Here is a 20374-nt window from a genome sequence, read left to right as displayed (position 1 = left end):
TTTTCCCCACAAAGTGAATTGGGGACAAATTTGCACATCAGCAGTCCATGAGGGCTTTCCCTTAGTCTAAGGAAGCTTTCATAATTATGGCTAAGGATTTGATTATTTCCTTTACTGCTTCCTTTAATATATCTGGATAGATTTAGTATAGAGTATTTTCGGGTCTAATGGCACCAGTGATTTACCCCATCTCCACGTATGTTCTCTGTATCGAGGACAGTACTCCGTCAAAGCCAGAGATTTAAAGTGTGTGGATCATGTGTTGTGTGATATGTTGTGCCCATTGTTCTTCTGGCTTGTTGGCCGCCAGGCCCCTAACGGGACCCGATGTTACTGTACTCTGCCACAGGGAGGCCACCAGGTGTATCCATTTATTCATTTGTTTCTCTGGCAGATCCTTCCACCTACTTTCCAGAGATTTCAGTGGCAAGGACCTAAAAAAAAAAAAAAAATGTATACACGGTTTAGTTTTGCCTAATTAATTCATTTTAAGAACTTAAGTTGGGTTTGTACGCTGAAAGGATAATATTAGTGCCTGAAAAGTCAGGCTAAATTTTGATGTTTATAAATTTTGACGTGTGGGACTGTGCACTGTGAAAGGTAAAAGTAAGGGGGGGAGACTGAAGACTGGGGGGCATAAATAGAAATAAGGGGTCAATAGGGAGAATGGCCCTTTGTAATCAGTGGGACATGCTATGCCTCACTAGAAAGAAAAGAGGGGGTGGAGAGGAGACAGGCAAAGCCACCTCCTCCCGGGATTTGGATGTAAAGCTTTAATATAACTGGATATATTATATTAAATATCCAGTTATATCCATTTATATTAAATGTAAAGATTTAATATAACTGGAATAATCCCTTATATTCAATTTCAACAATTTCTCCTCCACTTTGCTCTCAGTTATTACAAAATCATTTAGCTCCCTGCCGGAGTTTGATAAGCTTCTGGCCTCCATTTCCCTACAGACCTCTCATATGTGAATGTAGATGCAAAATATTCATTCAGTTTGTCAGCTACCTCAGCAGGTTTGTCAACAATTGAACCGTCGATGTCAAGTGGACCAATCTGATTCATCCCCTTCCTTCTTGAGTTTACATAAGTAAAGAAGTCTTTACTGTTTTTCTTTGCATTGTTTGCCATAGATTTCTCGTAATGTGCCTTTGCTTGCCTTATCCCTTTTCTGACTTGATTACCTAGTACCTTATATCTACCATAGGCATCTGTGTCTTCCGATAATTTATATGCATACCATACATTTTTCTTCTCTGCCACAAGTCTCATTAGGTCATTTGACATCCATTTAGGCCTAAACCTTGAACATTATTTCATAGCTGGTATGAAAAACCTAGTAGCCTCCAAGATTAATTCCTCGAATGCTTCCCATTTAGAATTTGCTGTTGGTAACATCATCATTTGGTTCCACTGTATAAAATTTAAAAACTGTAGTCACCTTTATTAAGCAAAAATGGTAGTTACATCTTTACATCAGTACAGTGTGATCACTGCCACCTAGTGGTTCCTTTATCTGCAGATTCTTAATGTATGAAGAATCACTGTTGATAATCAGACCGAGTATTACTCCCTTTGGTTGTCTCTCAAACATGCTACTGTAGAAAACAATCGTCCAATATCCAGCAAAGTCTTGCTGGTGAGTGAGTGACCAACCCACAAGTTCTAGTCTATATCTGGGAAATTAAAATCCTCTATTATAAGACAATCTGATTTACTGGCTCACTCTGTTTCCCCTGTACAGTTGTTCATTGTACTCCTGAGAGTCATTAGGCCTATAACACACTCCTACTCTCAACTTGTTTTTCCCAGTGCTCAGGTCACACCAAACTGACTCAACACTGCACTGTCAACCCATGTAAACTGGATGCACTTCCTTAGATTTTGTTTCTTAGCATCACCCCTCCTCCCCTTCTACCCTGTCTATCCTTCCTGTACACGTTATACTCCCCAAATTCCAATGCTGCAATGTTTATATTTGTGTGGGGCACCACGTCTCTGATATCCCAACAATATGTGCATTTGATGTCTTGACCAGCACTTACCACAAATTCATCAAATTTAATTGCTATACTCCTGGCATTGGTGTACATGCAAGTATACATACACCTATTTTTACTCTTAGTTACCGTAACACAACCGATATATTTACTTGTTTCGTGATGACTCCCAGCAGCCACTGAAATCCCCAGTACCTCACTTTCCAGGCTGCTGCTCATTTCAATAGAAGCAATGCAAGAATCCTTTTCACCTCTGCCTGCACGTACCGTTAATCTATTGGCTGTGAATCCCCCCTCCCCAATTAGCAGTTTTCTGACCCACCTAACCCTGCCTCGATAGCATCAGCAAATATTCTTGCACCCTTTCTATTTAAGTGTATCCGATCCCTGTAGAAACAAGCTCTCCTGTTAACAAGCACAGACTATGCTGGGAGAAATTCTACCCCATGGGCCTTGCACTATCTCTCCAGGGCAGAATTGATTGACAGGGCTCTCATGATATACTCCCTCTTATCATGCCTCCTATTGTGGATGAGCTAATTTTACCATACAATGAGTTGGGATGCAACATGTTGTTAAAACTTCATTTCCTACATTCTCATTTAGATATTTTTCCTGAGAACCTGAGTTATCAGATAAACATTTTTGTAAATAGAATAAGGTTAATAGACCCATTGTTCAATATTTAGTACTTTATGTAACATTTTCTTAAAGTATGTGAAATCATCTTATTTAATAGAAACTGAGTTTTTGACTTTAATTCCTTCTCTCTTAAAATTGGTATTTGTTACAGCAATATGATTGCCATGTTTGAATTCAGAAATGTCAAATCTGCAAGAACCACCCTGAATTTTAACAGTAAGCGAAAAAATGTTTTTTTTTTTTTTTTTGCTGACCAGTGTAATAAGAAATAATAATAACAAAAATAGATGAAATAATAAAAAAACTTATAAAAGTTGTCCAACAATAATAAGAATAATGCATGTTTTGTTTAGATTTTGTTTTATTCATAAGATAAACTAAGAGAAAAAAACAATTGAAATGAAAATATAGTATTTCACAATCTATTGGCATGGTCTGAATAAAGAGTTTAAACAATGGCTAACTGTAAATATTGCATTTATTAGGTTTAAGTTAAATGTTTTATTTATAAAATATTTTAACTATAGTAAAATTTACCCATACACAGTGCTTCATGGTGAGATGAAACAAATTCTTATTTCATCTATAGAAGTATTTTTTGTAATATGAGTAATAACTTATTCACTTAAATGTGACCCATGACTATCTTTAAGGATCAGTCCTGATCTTTAAAGATCATGATGAATATAGATCTTTAAAGGTTTAGATCCATTATTAATTACTTAATATTGTTTTACGTGCTTTTCATTCAAAGGATTTTTGGATGAAAATACCTAATTTGTACACAAGATGATTTATTTCAGTTATCTGAGAATTCATTAACAGTTTATACTTTGTCTCTGAGAATATCCATTTCATATAATGTTATTTTGATTAATATTGCATATTGTACTTAATGCATTTACAGTGTTAAGTTTACATTTAATATTGCATTAACAGAGTTCAGTAAACACGTTTTTGGATAGTAAACTACTTGTTGCATAATATTTATGTGAAATTGTCTTTATGAAATGTGACTCATCCTGCTAAGAACTATATTTATAGTTTAATCACAGCATGTAAGGACATAAAGAGGATGCATTTATTTTTATTCTTTGTTGCTGCTCAGGAACTACATTAATCTACTATCTAAATGATAAAAATGTTTTTGACAACTGTTTAAATTTGAATTATTTAACTATATGGTGAATAATATTTACTGAATTCTGTCTAATTTTTTCCCCCCTTACTATTAAACAGTATGTCTGATTCAAAAGTTATGAAAGGTGATGTCAGTAAAACAACTGGAAAATTAAATAAATTTGAGTTTGGACCATGGACAGTTACTACACAGAAGAATCATATTTTGCCTTCACAGTGTTCATCAGGAGACTGTAATGCATTATCTGCTAAAGGAATTAAGCAGTATAAAAATGAAATATGCACATTTTGCAGGTAACATTACTTTAAATAATGAGATGGAGTTTAATTTATCCAGTTAACCTATTACATTTTAATTCATACATACTCTATAGTGCTTATTAATATGTATTATCCCTTACCAAGATAAGATAAGTATTCCTTGATCTTCCCACGAGGGCACACGTAGATCTACATTTTGAAGGGCATTTCAAACATGTCTGTTAATGTACAAATTGCCTTAATTTTTTTCAATACATGATGCCATCCCTTATCTGTGTTTTCAGCTAATTTTAGACGTAATTTATAATAGATGGCAGCATGAAAAATAATTCAAGGAGAATACAAAAGTGGTAACTGAAGAAATTCCTTAATTCAGATCAAGAAGTTGATAACATTGAATTAAGGGGTACATAAAGAGATGTAGAGAATACATTACATCAACAATAATATACAAAGGCCACCGTAGCCTAGTGGTCAGGCGTGCGGGTGCATAAGTACACGTGCCTTGAGTGACCGGGGTTCAAGCCCGTGACTGCTGAATACGGTACTGTTTCTTGTATTCTGTCTATCTTGTGAACTCCTCTGACCGTTTGGTAGTCCCGTTGTATAAACAGAAAATTTATTATTATTTTTTTTATGTTTTTTATTTTCTAAAACCCTTATTTGATTTTTGATAGTAATTCCACTATAATGTTGGGAAATTAGTCAAAATAAGAACATTAATATTTAAAGGAACTTACGTACAAAGTTTTCATTTTGCAAAAATAATAATTTATGGAGAAAAGTTTCCACTGGTTTGCTATTGGAAACAGTACCAGGAACCCACATATGTTCAAAGAAACTCGCTTGTAAAAAGGTCAGTATTTAGGAGTTGATACCATATGGAGGCATTTCAGCATAGCGGTATTCAACCAGTGTTAAGTGTACCTATCCATGGATATGCAAGGATTTTTTAGAGTATATGCTTGCTTATGAAATTATTTACGAACATTGAATGTCAATATGGTAAATTTTATTTCTGTTAATAAAGTGCAGTAAACTCCTGCTATTTGCAGTATCTGTATTCGTGGTTTCCCGTATTCGCGGTCACTGATTTAATATAAAATGAAACCTTAAAAATATGTGAATTTTAAAGCACCGTGAACATTTTCTGCCATAAAAAAACATGGGCATGGCTAAAATTATCTTTCCCAGTCAAAACAGCGCTCAGTGGGTGGGGGGAGAGGGGTGACAAAATTGCGAGCGTGGATGTTTCTCGCTAATCCTGTTTCAGTATGTGTTATGCGCTTGTCATGGAAGGTTTTGTCGTTTGCTTTTAATTTATACGCTTATAAATTGAATAAATTTCTCAATTTATAAATTGATATGCTTACAAAAGTGATAAATCAACCTTTTGCGGACTTTTTCGAGCGTGTTAACGGAAGGAAGTGACTTTATTGTGGACAAGTTCTTTCTAACCCGTACAAAAATATGGCTACGAATAACAAGGGAAATGTGAAAAGATCAAAGAAGGTGATAACATTAGCGAATAAAATTGAGTTATTGGACAAAATTTCTAATGGTGAAAGTGTCTCCTCAGTGGCAAAACATTATAAAATCAATGAGTCAATGGTACGATCAATCAAAAAATCGGAAGAAGAAATCCTCCGTAGTGTCCGTGAAAACGCGCTAATTGCTTCAAAAATTTGCTATGTAACTCGTGATGTTAAATTAGAAAAAATGGAAAAGGCTTTAAATCTGTGGATAGAAGACCGAACTCAAAATAAAATTCTGTTAAGTTCACTCATCATTCGTGAAAAGGCAAAACTCCTTTATCAACACTTAAGCGAAACTGGTGATAGCACTGGCGGGATAAGTTTTTTAGCTAGCAAAGGCGCTGGTTTGAAAGATTTGTTTGAAATTTCTAATAAATATTGCATTTAATATTAAATTATTTCTTATTTTCATTTCGATACCATATGCTTGCATTTCACTATGTACTGTCTATGTACATAGTCGTATTATATAGTATGAATCAGAGCTGTAATACTCAATATGTTCTACGTTGATAATGATATTAGTAAATAAATTTACTATTAATTTACTAATAGTCGTATTATGAAGGTACATATAATACATACATAGATAAAATTTTAGACTAGTTTTTCTTATATATTTCATACTTTGGAACGGAACCCCTTTATTACTATGGGAGCCATAACTCAGTATTCGCGTTTTCGGTATTCGCGGCATTTCACAGGAACGTAACCCCTGCGAATAGCAGGGGTTTACTGTATTTGGATTAATAGGATAGTACCTATTTATCACAGATCAGTGCAATAAATAGGTACTATCCTATTGTAAGGGATAGAATTATAAGGAGTATGCTGACAAGGGGTACAATGCCCCTTCCAATTCAAAAGGTTGAATTAAAAGAAGGAGCTTTGAAAAATCTGCCATTTTTGATTGCTACTGATGATAGTAATTGAAGTGATTCTATGCTATATCCCATTATGGTGGCCTTTCCTAATGGGGGGGAAGTTGTTGGGGGAACTTGTTGTTGTAGAAAACAGTCATCCAATAAATCTACAAAAGTTCTGCTGGTGTTGCGAGTGACCAACCCACAAGTTCCAGTCAATATCTGGAAAGTTAAAATCCCCCATTATAAGACATTCCGATTTACTGGCCCACTCTATTTCTCTGCACAATTGCTCATTATACTCATCAGATTCATTAGGCCTATAACACACACCTCTCATTTTTCCTTTCCCAGTGCTTATGTCACACCAAACTGACTCAACATTGCACCGTCCATCTATGTGAACTGGATGCACTTTGTGTTTCTTAATTAACAGCATAACCCCTCCTCCATTCCTACGCTGTCTATCCTTTCTGTATACATTGTACTCCCCATATTCCAATTCTGCACTGCTTATATCTTTGTGACACTGTCTCTGATATTCCACCAATATACACCTTTGATGTCTTGACCAACACTTCAGATTCATTAAATTTATTTACTATACTCCTAGCATTGGTGTACATGCAAATATACATTCACCTCCTTACTTTTAGTTACTCTAACACAGCCCATGTATTTACTTTTTCCATGATGATTCCCACCAGTCCTTGAAATCCCCAGCATTTTGTTTTCCAGGCTGCTGCTCATTCTAATAGAAGCAGTGCAAAGATCACTTTCACCTCTGCCTGTGGCTGCTGTTAATATTTTAATCTGTGAATCACCAAACCTAGCAGTTTTCTAATCCATCTAATGCTGCCTAAATAGCATCAGCAAATATTCTTGTACCTTTTCTATTTAAGTGTATCTCATTCCTGTATAAGCAGTCTGTCCTGTTAACAAGCACAGAGTACGCTGAAAAAAATTCATTCTACCTTGTGAACTTTGCACAGTCTCTCCAGGGCCGAATTGATTGACAAGGCTCTCATCAAATACTTCCCTCTATCGTGTTTGGGCAGAATTTTAGACACCTTCAAATTAACCCTAATTTGTGACTTTTTTTTTTCAACAATTACCTGTACTTGTTAAGTAAATCTGCAGATCTCCTAGTGCCAACATGTACAACAATTATCACCCTTTGTGCTCTTAAAAGATGATATCTGCTCTACTACGTCATCAACTTTTGCACCTGGCAGACATACCCTGGTCCTGTTTCACCTATCCTTTTTGCAAAAGATATTACCTGTCCCCCTGACAGTAGTCTCCGACAATAACTGAACCCTTTTGGACCAGTGCATTCTGCCTTGAAGATTGTCGCTGTGTTGCCTGATTCACAAGATTGAGCTCTGGCGTTGAGTTGGGCAGCTGAGAGCTTGATGGGGTTCCCGATTTACTAAATCTCGAAGAAAACTGGCCTGAGGCTGACAATACTAATGAAATTTATGGAATACAAAAAAATGAACAATAGTTTATTCCGACAAATTAAAGGTCTTGAAGAGTTACAACAATAGATTTAAGTGTTTTCCAACAAATTGGTAACAATGGCCAAGTGTTACCAATTTTGTAAACAATCTGTGACCCAGTCATTTGTCTGTGCTATCACTGAGCAATTCTTCTGGAGTCATTGTAGTTCATTTAAGTTGCAATATTTATTAAAAACTCCTTATTGCCTAGCTGTTCTTCTCTCATTAAGGAAAGCTACCTTTCTTTATGCTTTTTCTTGTTAGTTACTAACCCTTACTAAATTTTGCTTGGTCACACCAGGCAGTACTCCTGCCTCCCTGTGGTGAGGCCAGAAAGCTCCATGGAAAAAGAATTTCCCCAGGGCTAAAAGGAGCAAACTATGGAGTACAACTACCTTCCACTTGAGTATAAACACTCATCTTCCAATTTAACTGAAACTGACCATGACACATGACAACATCGAAATGACTGTATACAGACATGCTATAACAAGAAAGCCTAACATTCCTTATCTTTCATTCTTTGACAAACAAAAGTATGAACACCCTGTCTCTGTGGCTCATACAAAAATGCCTAGAAAACTCAGCAGTTCACCAAAAATGGTGAAAAGACTTAGCGCTGGTGATCTACTAATTGAAACTTCAAGTTATAAGCAATAGAGACTCTGCTTAAACTTTCAAATTCTGGCAGTATACCTGTGCAAGTTACCCCACATGCAACTAAATTTCTCAAAGGAGAAGTTGCAGATTAGGACCTGTTCAATGTCAGAGGATGAAGTAGTCCAAGAGCTGCAAAAAAAAAAAAAAGAAAAAAAGTCATGTAAGCTAAATGTATTATGATCAGAAAAGTTGGTGAACTCATTCCCACATTAAATATCATATTTACATTTGGTACTCCAAATTTATCTTCCAGTTCAGAGCCGGTTACCTCAGTTGTTAAGTAAGGCCTTGTATCCCTAATCCAATAATGTGTTACAAATGCCAAAAAATTTGGTCTCTCAAATGGTTCATTGAGGAGATTTAATGTGTTCTAACTGTCAGTTAAAATCCTTTACTCAGATGGAGTGTGATACTGAAACATCAAACTGTCCAAACTGTAAAGGCCAACTTCCAGCCTACTCCTGAGCCTATGAACTGTGGAAAATAGGAAAAAAGATTCAAAAATATAAAGTAGAATGAAAAGTCACCTATCAGAATGCCAAATAGCCAATAATGCTCAATACACCAAAATACGCCTATGCACAATAGCACAGACGTATCAGTCAACAGCAGCACAAACTGAAGTCTGAGCTCCACCAACTATTGAAGATTGGGCTTGGTCAATACTAACATCTCTACAACAATTTCCTAAGTAACAGTACATGATAGACCATGCTAACAATTCTCTAATTACTGTTTTGCCAAGTGAAACCCATACACCATCAAAACTTAAAACACCAGATTCAACAAAGACTCAGCTGAATACATTGAACACGGATGTAGATAACAACGTCAATCAGGACAAACCCATCTTGGATCTATATGTGGAATATGATATGGACACTGGACATCCTACCTAATAGAAAACGAAACTGGACTGATATGAACAGACTGAATCAAACTTAACCACTAAAAACAAATAATGGATTGCATCGTGAAATGGAACTGTAGAGGCATACGTAGCAATATTGATGATGTTCATGATTTGATCAAACAGTATAGTCCAGCAAGCATATGTTCTCCAATAAACCAACCTTGCTCCACAGGGGTCCCCAACAATCATGAACTACATTATCTAACAACAATGTAGAAATAATGTGGTGCATGGAGGTGTTAGCTATTCTTGTGAACTAAAAAATTCCTCTCAAATACATTCTGCTGCAATCCTTGTTAGATGTTGTAGCTATAAGAATTTTTGGCACCTCCATAGCCAGGTGGGCAGGAGCAGCAGTGCGTATCACATGCTTCTTGATTAGACCAGGGTTCGAGCCCATAAGAATTTTTGGGATTCATGTTACCTGTAGTTTCAATGTACCTACCCCCGCCCCCACCACCAAAACAAGGAATATATTTATAGTGACCTGGAGGAATTTCTTATACAGATTCCTCCTCCTTTTTGCTTATTAGGAGGCTTGAAAACATGTCATCCATTATGGGACTCCCCACATACAGATAAACGAGAGAAACTTATTGCTTCTCAACAAATATCATTTAACATTACTGAATATGGGCACCGATACTTATATCCAATTCCCCATTGCCATAACCACAGCTATAGACCGACAATCTGCTCATTGTTTCCCATCCGACAATCAATGTTGAACAGTCTGCTAAATAGTGACCACTTCCCCATTATTTGTGAAAGCTAAATAACTAGTATCAAACAGAAATCCACACAGAATGGAAGTTTATCAAGGCCAATTGAAATTTATTTACTTCCAGTGTCTTCTTTGATGACCAGATCATTAAATACCATTCTATTGGTGATTCCACAGCATATCACAGCACAGATTCTAACTGCTGCAACCAATACCTCACAGTATGTAGAGGTTCTCATAAACATACTAATCAGTGGGGAATGATGCATGCTGACTTGCCAAAAAAGAGAAAAACAGGGCATTGAACCTGTTCTGTAAGCAACAAACAACTGAGAACATGATAAATTTAAAGCTAAGGCACAGCTTGTAAGGAAAAAGGTTAAAAAAGCCTCCTGAATTCAGTTTGCCTCTACTATAACAAAGAATATGGACATCAGAATGATCTGGAACAAGATTAAAAAAAACCGAACAGTAGATTTACACTACCATCCTCTCCAGTTTTGAGGTTGGAGTAAGCAAGATTTATCATCTCCAGTGGAAATAGCAAATGCTCTGCCAGAAATGTATGTGAAAATTTTAGATGTATCTACACATGAACCCTCTTTTCAACAGGACAAAAGAAAGGCCGAACAATGCAAACTAAATCTTAGCATGAGACTACCCCATGCATATAATCAGTCCTTCACAATATTAGAACTAAACGAAGCCCTAAAAAATCAGGAAGTTGATGGTTTAAATAAATTCAACGAGGAACTGGATAAAATTTTGGAGCGAATGGAAGGGTGAATGGGAAGTGTTTTTTTATTTTGGCTGATGCTGTATAAGCTTGCTTTCATGCATCGTATGCCAATGCTAATGCGCTAACAAATGGTGCAGCAGTCCCAATGGGATTTACTATGTGACGTTGCAACGTTTAGATAAAGAACCCCTAAGCTCTTTACTGCCATTTATGAATTGGATCTTCTCTGAAAGCTACTGTCATAGCTCGTGGGGCTATTCAATAGTCTTAACATTCCCAAAAACCTGGAAAAGATCAGACAAAACTGCACAGTATCACTTTTTAGCTGCTTTAACAAGACATTAGAAAAGATGGTCCACAATGGATAGTATGGTATCGGGAATCCTGTGCAGTTTTCAATGAAAACGAGTATGACTTCCTGAAAAATTAATCCATGTTAGACTTTGTGGTTAAAGCTGAGTCCAGGATACAAAATGCTTTTACCATCAGAAAATTCTAAATGGAAAGCATTCACAAAATTAATCATAGGAGGTAACCTAGCTTTTCATATTAGACCTAAATGAATATCAGATGATGTAATGGCACATATGAAAGAGAAAAATAGTGCATGGAATGCATATAAGTTATTAGGCAACACAGAAGCCTGTTTTAGATATAAACTAGTGTTTTTTTTTTTTTTTTTTTTTATGAAAACCCCAAACATGAGAGGTATTAGAACCTATAGTACTTAGTACCGTGCTTGGGTTGGGGGTTGAGAAGACAAAAGAAGATATTTGTTGACATTAGACTTGAACTTCTGTAGACTGTAATTTTCAGGAAATACGTGTGAAAGAAGGTCGTTCCAGAAAATGGCAGTTGAATGAATAAACAAGGAAGATGAAAAGTTGGTTCTGTGAGTTTGAAGTTGGACAGTAAATGGATGTTGGCTGGTGGCAGCACGTGTTCGGACTGTTTTGAAAGAGAGAACGTGAATTATAGAAGCCAATTCAGAAGAACAGTGCCCATGGAATTATCTGTAGAAAAGGCATGCAGCAGAAACAGTACGTCTATGAGACAGAGAGTGGAGAAACTCTGTTAGAGAGGAGTCATTAATTAACCTAACTGCCCTCTTCTGAATTGAATCTAGAAACCTGAGAGAGGTTTTGGGGGCACTGCCCCAGATGTGGAAACAATATTCCATGGTAAGGCAAATTTGCAATTTGTACAGATTGAACAGCTGTTTGGGGAAAAAAAGTAACGGTGAGAGCGAAAGAGAAAACCAAGTTTTTTAGATGCAGAGGAAGCAATATTTGTAATGTGCTTGTGCCAAGAGAGATTAGAAGTCAAGAGTAATCCCCAAAAAAGATATATCAACTTGCCTAGAAATCGGAGTATCACCAAAGATAAGCATAGGAGCAGAAGAATCCTTTTTGCGAGATATAAGACAAGACTGAGTTTTAGAAGGATTGAAATCAACTAAGTTGTCTTTGTCCCACTGGAGGATTACCTGGAGATCGGCATTTAAGGAATTGGTAGCGGATATTCGAGAAGTTGAAACTGATTGAGCAGGGCAACTGAGATTTTGTCAGAAAAAGTACATGGGGTTTGGCAGACTGCATGTGGAAATGGACATTGTTGAGATTAGAATTGAAACCACATATATTTGTGAAATGAACTAGGAAGTGTGTGGGAGGTTTAGATCTTTTCGCTGATAAGTTTACTCTATTAGTTTGACAATTCAATCAGTCTATAATCAAGTTACAAAGAAAGTTAAGCAAGCAAAGGCAGATTACAAAAAAATCTTTGAAAAAGGATGCAAAGATACAGTAAAGATTTCTTTACATATGTAAACACTAAAAGGAAGGGTGTGAATTAAATAGGTCCACTTGATATTGATGGCCTTACTGTTGATCTTCCTGCTTAGATTGCTGACAAGCCGAATGAGAATTTTGCATCTACGTTCACACGAGGTATTCTTTACTCAAGTGGAGGCCAGAAGTGCATCAAAACTCTATTAGGGAGCTAAATTATTTTTTAATAACTGAGGAAAATGGAAGAGAAGTTAAACAATGTTGATGTTAAACAAAACAAAGGCACCTGGAGTGAATGAGTGAATGGTAAGAAAACCCTTACCCATAATTATGTGAGCATCTTTGCATTCAGGGGAGGTCCCTCACAGACAGGAGCTGTGCGAATATATCCCCAATTCTCAAACAGTGACTGGAGTAATTACCGACCTGTTTAACTTCAGTTCCAAAAAAAAATAATCACTTCTGACATAGCATGGTTTGTTAAGGGGAAATCTTGTCTGATGAATTTGATTTGATACTACAATGTGGTCACAGAGGAACTGGATACAAAAAATAATTTTGATATCATATATTTGAATTTCAGGAAAGTTTTTGGTACTGTTGTACGTAAAAGATTGCTGTACAAATTGGAACAGTGTGGCATTAAGGTCAAGTTGCTGCTATGAATAGAGAGATGGTTGAGTGGGAAAAGACTGCCAGTGGTAATCAATCGACATTGCTCTTCGTGGAGACCCCCATTGCTTGGTATTGGACCCATTTTATTTTCTACATTTATCGATGATATTAATGGAGGCATATGAAGCTTAATATTGAAGTTTGCAGAAGATACGAAGGTTGGCAGCGTTGTTAATGACAGTACACTACTGCAACAGGATCTAGAAAAGTTGGGCAGATGGGCTGAGAGGTGGCAACTGAAGTTTAACATTGACAAATACTATGGGTAGCGGTAACCCCAGAGTAACCTACCAACTGTATGGTACTACACTCAGGATAGTGGAAAATGAAAAAGACCTGGGGGGGTAATTGTGCAGCCAGATATGAAGTTCTCTGAGCAGTGCAGATAGACAGCCAAGGGCATGGGGTTTTGTCAGTGATATACAGGAAATTTTGCTAGTGGATTAAAGAGGTGATTATACCATTGTTTAAGGCAATGATCAGGTCACATTATGAGTACTGCATTGCATGCAGGTCTGGGGGCCTCATTTTAGGAAGGATGTAGAGTTGCTAGAATGAGTACAGAGAGGTGAGGAGAACAAAGCGATGCTGTTAGAAAGAATGGCTTAAGCTCTGCAAATTGCAGAGAATTTACCTATAATTGATTAAAAAAAAAAAAAAAAAAAAAAAAGGGTAAGTATTTGCAGTTGAAAACTTCTATGGGACCTGTCCCTGGCCTTTATGTTGAACTATGCATACTATAGCATGCATTTCTACTTTGTCATTTTTTTTTTTTTTTTTTTCCGGATCTTTATATCACGTGGTATGTCAGGATGAGTTGTAATTTCGACATTGCTTATTTGAATTTTAGGAAGGCTTTGACTCACTCAGTCTCTCAGAAGAGATTGTTGTATAAACTGAAACAGGTTGGGACCATGGGTATGATTCTAAAATGAATTGCAGAATGGTTGCAGGGCAGGAGGCAGAGGCATTTTGATTAATGGTTACTCTTGAGTTTGAACTAACATTACAAATGGCCTTTTGAAGGATCAGATCTAGGATCACTGTTCTTTATGATTTTCTTAAATGATATCAACGAAGGAATAGAGATTATGATGTAAAAAATTTGCAGATGATGTGAAGATTAGAGTGGGTGATGATCAGAAAAGTGGCAGCTATGTTTTAATGCAGCAAATTGCGAGATCTTACACTTGCGGAATAGCAACCCTGAGATACGTTATACATCATGGGATTGAATTAAAAAGAGGAGAGGAATAAAGGAATTTGGGAATTATGATGTCGGTAGGCATTTTTTTTGTTGAGAGGTATCTCCTACCATATAAGGTAGTGGCATGGCCTGACTTGGAATATTGTGTTCAAATATGGAAAGTGTGCCTTAAAAAAAAAAGAAAAAAAAAGATCAAGTATCTCGAAAGGTTTCAGAGATGGACAACCCACTTGGTAAGATTTCCAAACAGGGTGCCCATATACAGCCTTTTAATATGTAGACTACTGAACTTGGCGGTGGGCATCTTAGAGGGCACCTGATTGAGATCTATTGGTTTATGAGAGGAAATAATAAAAATTAATGAAGGGAAAATTTTTTAGTTATAAATGATTGTAGGGCTATGGGCCCATATATTCAGCATTACATGGAAAGAGCTTTTTGCTGGATTGTAGAAAGTTTTCTTTTCGTCATTGATTAAAAAATCTTTCAACAATTGAAGATCACACAGAAAAACTCTTAAATAGTTATTTGGATTGTTAAAAGCAAGAGCAAAAAATAAAATCAAGATTGTTAAAAGCATCATCCGGTAATTCAGTCTTGTGATTGGTCACTTCCTCTGATGAGCTGTCTCCACCTTTTGTCTCTTCCAATTTGTTCGGTCTTCTCTTGCTTGCTCATCTTTGGATTTATTTGGATATGTTTACTTTACTGGCTAAGGTAAAGAAAGCCAGCACGAGAACAATGAGAAATGTCGGATAACTTATGCGGAAAATTAATTTCCCGACAATGCACTCTAGCACTGCTTGCTCGGTAAACAGATGGTGGGTGTTATCGGTGTGGAGCAGAAATCGAGAAGGATGTATTGATTGACAGGTAGGCGTGGCAAACGATGAAATGATAGGTGGTGGGCATGACAGACGACAAGCTACAGGGCATATTATTGAACAAGAAAATAAAAATACAGTCATAAAAAAATTTATTTTTTTATGACTGATTCTAAAGAAAAAAGGTTATGTTACCCTGTCCACTTCGGGAGGGGTTCAAGCTCCCATGGATTTTAAGTCTGACCTTTTTTCACCATTACGAGATAATGGTGAAAAAAGGTTAGGGCATGTGCGATTAGGGAAAGTTACCATTAGTGCTACTAAAGTAATGCTAAACCGATGTTATCGTGTGTTGTGTTTGTGCACCAATCAGCACATTGTTTGCAACGCCTACTTGTCAATCAATATATCGTTCTTGACTTTGCTCCAGACCAATAACACCTACTGTCTGTTTACCAAGCGAGCAGCGCTAGAGTGCCATGTCGGGAAACTAATTTTCCGCGTAAGTTATCTGATGTTTCTCATCGTTCTCATGCTGGCTTTCTTTACCTTCGCCACTTTACCTTACAGGGTAGTTTCATCAGCCATTTTCAATCGAGTGCAGGATGAAGGCCTCTCCAGCAACTTTCCAGTTTCTTCTTCTGTTTTGTGAAATGGCCATCCAATTACTACCCATGAACTTGTGAATTTCATCTGTCCATTTATGTTGTTGTCTTCCAGGTTTTCTTTTAGCTACTTTTGGGTACCATTCTGTTATTTTCTTAGTCCATCTGTCGTCATATCTTTGAGCTATATGTCCATCCCAAGACCATTTCACTTCTTTATTTTTGATAAGAATGTCCTTTATTTGTGTTTGCTACCTAATCCATGTGTTTGTCTACTTATGTGACAGCCTGATTCGTAATGTAATTCTTTCCATTATTTGCTGTGCAGTTCTCAGCTTCTCTTCCATTCTTTTGGTGAGTGCCCAAGTTTCACTTCCACAAGTCATGGTGGGGAGTATACATTGGTTCATTATTTTACATTTCAGACAAATTGGGATATTGCTCCTCAGTATGTGTCTATATTTCCTGAATGCTATCAGTCAGAAATTATTCTTCTCTTGACTTCCAGCCATTTATCATTATTATAGCTAATAACTTGCCCAAGATAAGTATATGAATCCACCTTTTCAGTTTCTGCTCCTTCATTGATTATATCCCTTCCTGTGGTATACTTGTTCATCATTAATTTTGTTTTAGCCATATTCATCTTTAATCTAAAATCCTTACTAATTCTGTATGACTGTTAAAAATTTTCCTCTAATTCTTCAGGATCGTGGCTTATGATCACAATGTCATTTGCAAATCGTAAATAGTTTAGGTACTCTCCATTTGCATTGACTGCTTTCTGTGATTTTAAATTTTCTGAAAACTTCAAGTGCAGCAGTAAATAACTTCGGAGATATTGGGTCTCTTTGTCAAACTCCTTTCTCAATTTTTAATTTGCTAATGCCTTTGTCTAGTCTAATAAAGGAGGTAGCATTCTCATATATTTTCTTCAATGTATGGGATGTCTATGCCTTGTTTTTCCAGTGGCAAAACATTGCCTCATGCTGTATGGCATCAAATGCCAGCCATAATGTTGTTTTATATTTATTTGCTTTCTCCATTAGCTGTGATATTCCATGAAGGTGATTCATAGTTTAGAATCATGTCCTAAAGCCAGCTTGCTCTTTCATCGATTCTCATCAAGTATTCTTTCTAATCTGTTAGTAATAACTCTTGTGAACAACTTGTGGATGTGGGACAAGCTAATTGGCCTGTGATTTCTGATTTATCTTCTTTCTTATGCCGCAAAATTATGATTGCATTATTCCACTCCTTAGGCATCACTCTTTTCCTAATGTATTTAGCATTAGCATTAGCAGAGGCATTTGATGCAAGAAAGCAAGCTTATGCAGCATCAGCCAAAAAAAAAAAAAAAAAAACCACTTCCACTTCACCCCTCTGTTCGTTCAAAATACCTGTCCAGCTGAGCCTTAAACTTATTTAGGCTATCAACCTCCACCACAAGGGATGGAAGTCTGTTCCACCAACCAACCACCCGCTGGCTAAAGGCAAATTTCCGCACGTCTATCCTACATCTGTCTTTCCTCAATTTGAATTTATGCCCTCTCAGGCGATTTTTCTGAGCTAGAGGAAGAATCCCATCAGCATTGAGCATGCTTAAACCATTCAAGGCTTTATACACCTCTATCAGATCACCTCGCTGGTGCCTAGTCTCCAGACACTGTAATTTGCATAACTTAAGCCTTTCTTCGTAAGAGCACCCCTTTGTTCCATTCACTAATCGTGTTGCCCTTCTCTGTACTCGTTTCAGCAGCTCTACATCCTTCTTGAAATGAGGCCTCCAGACCTGTATACAGTACTCTAGGTGTGGCCTGACCATTGCCTTATACAATGGAATAATCACCTCCTTATCCCTGCTGGAAAAATTCCTGTATATCATCGACAATACTCCATGAGCTACTCTTGCAGCCCGTCTGCACTGCTCAGAGAACTTCATATCTGCCTGCACAACCACCCCCAAGTCCTTTTCATTCTCTACCACTGTCAGTGTAGTACCACAGAGTTGATACGTTGCTCTGGGGTTGCTGTTTCCCATGTGTAGTACTTTACATTTGTCAATGTTAAACTTCATTTGCCACCTCTCAGCCCATCTGCTCAACCTTTCCAGATCCTGTTGCAGCAGCATAGTGTCAGTAGTGTCCTTGACAACCCTGCCAACCTTTGTATCGTCTGCAAACTTGGACATTAAGCTTGATATACCATCATCAATATCATTTATAAATACAGAAAACAATAATGGACCCAACACTGAGCCCTGAGGGACTCCACTAATAACATTAGTCCACGATGAGCAGTGTCCATTGATTACCACTCTCTGTCTTCTCCCCCTCAACCACCCCTTTATCCATAGCAGCAATTTGCCTCCAATGCCACACTGCTCCAATTTGTGTAGCAGTCTTCCATGTGCAACAGTATCAAAAGCCTTTCTAAGATCCAAGTATATAATATCAAAGTTATTCCCTGCATCCAGTTCTTTTGTGATTGCATCATAGTATCCAATCAAGTTGGTCAGGCAAGACTTCCCCTTAACAAAACCATGTTAAGCTATAACTGAGCTATAACTGAAGTCTTGTCTAAATGATCTTGCAGTGCTTCTTTAACCAGTGCCTCCATTAATTTTCCTGGAACAGAAGTTAAGCTCACAGGTTTATAATTACTTGTGTCAGCCTTTGATCCTCCTTTGTGAATTGGGGTCACATTTGCACATTTCCAGTCTATGGGTACCTCCCCTGGGTCCAAGGAAGCTCTCATAATTGTGGCTAAGGGTTTGCTTACTTCCTTTGCTGCCTCCTTTAATATAACTGGATAGATCCCATCCACCCCGGGTGCCTTTCTTGTGTTTATCTTCAACAGTTTCTCCTCCACTTTACTCCCAGTTATTTCACGATTCTGTAGCTTACTGCTAGAGTTGAATACACCTCTGGCATTCCCCTTGCTGAATAACTCCTAATGTGTGAATGTCGATGCAAAATATTCATTTAGTTTGTTAGCTACCTGAGCAGGATCATCAACAGTTGACCGATCAATATCAAGTGGACCAATCTGATTCATCCCCTTCCTTCTAGAGTTTACATAAGTAAAGAACTCTTTGCTGTTTTTCTTTGCATCCCTTGCCAAAGATTTCTCGTAATCTGCCTTTGCCTGCCTAACCTCCTTTGTAACTTGGTTGCATATCAACTTGTATCTATCATAGGCTTCTGTGTCATGTGTTAATTTGTAAGTATCCCATGCATTTTTCTTCTCTGCCATATGCCTCCTTAGTTCATCTGACATCCATTTTGGCCTAAACCCTGAACAATATTCCTTAGTTGGTATGTAAAGCCTAGTAGCTTCCAAGATAAGTTCTTTGAATGCTTCCCATTTTGAATTTGCTGTTGGTAACATCGTCAGTTGGTTCCACTGTATAGAATTTAAATACTGTCTCAGTCCATCGTAGTCGCCTTTACGGAAGCAATAACCCTTCCCTTTACCCCTAATGGTAGTTACCTCTTTCAGTAAATCCCACTTCAGCACACTGTGATCACTGCCACCTAGTGGTTCATTTATCTGCAGATTCTTAATGCATGAAGAATCACTGCTGATAATCAAATCAAGAGTATTACTCCCTCTAGTTGCCTCCCGAACATGCTGATGTAGGAAACAATCATCCAATAAATCCACAAAAGCCCTGCTAGTGTGTGAGTAACCAGCCCCCAAATTCCAGTCAATATCTGGGAAATTAAAATCTCCCATTATAAGACTCTCTGATTTACTGGCCCACTCTATTTCCCTGTACAGTTCCTTATTATACTCATCAGAGTCATTAGGCCTATAGCACACTACTCTCAATTTTGATCTCCCAGTGCTTATGTCACACCAAACTGACGCAACACTGCACTGTCCAGCGATGTCGACTGGCTTCACTTCCTTGGTTTTTATGTGTTTCTTAACTAATAGCATAACCCCTCCCCCCCTTCCTATCCTGTCTGTCCTTTCTGTAGACATTGTACTCCCCAAATTCCAGTTCTGCATCCCTTATATCTGTGTGACACCACGTCTCTGATATCCCAACAATATCTGCCTTTGATGTTTTGAGCAATACCTCAAATTCATCAAATTTATTTACTAAACTCCTAGCATTGGTGTACACACAAGTATACCTGCACCTGTTTCTATTATTAGCTACCCTAACACAACCCATGTGTTGTGTTTACTTGTACTGCAATGGCTCCCAGCAGTCTCTGAAATACCATGCATCTTGTTTTTCAGGCTTCTGCTCATTCTAATAGAAGCAGTGCA

The 20374-nt window shown here is 37.3% G+C and overlaps 1 protein-coding gene across 5 annotated transcripts in view; it reads left to right on the top strand.

The window, feature by feature from the left end:
* Nucleotides 1-20374, top strand: part of LOC150088229 (TIP41-like protein) — a 299210-nt gene that overhangs the window by 26898 nt on the left and 251938 nt on the right. For 4 of the 5 annotated variants that reach the window (XM_090370642.1, XM_090370640.1, XM_090370639.1 and 1 more), the window contains exon 2: nt 3892-4086. The exons of the other annotated variant lie outside the window; for it this stretch is intronic. In XM_090370642.1, coding sequence (XP_090226768.1) covers nt 3893-4086 — 194 coding nt within the window. In that variant the 5' untranslated portion in view covers nt 3892. The remainder of the gene's footprint in view (nt 1-3891; nt 4087-20374) is intronic. 5 annotated transcript variants of the gene reach the window in all.

The sequence above is a fragment of the Mastigoproctus giganteus genome, chromosome 3 (assembly GCF_048544385.1).
Source record: "Mastigoproctus giganteus isolate SK-2022 chromosome 3, ASM4854438v1, whole genome shotgun sequence".
NCBI classification, from domain to species: Eukaryota; Metazoa; Arthropoda; class Arachnida; order Uropygi; family Thelyphonidae; genus Mastigoproctus; species Mastigoproctus giganteus.
This window is presented reverse-complemented; position numbering and strand designations above follow the sequence as displayed.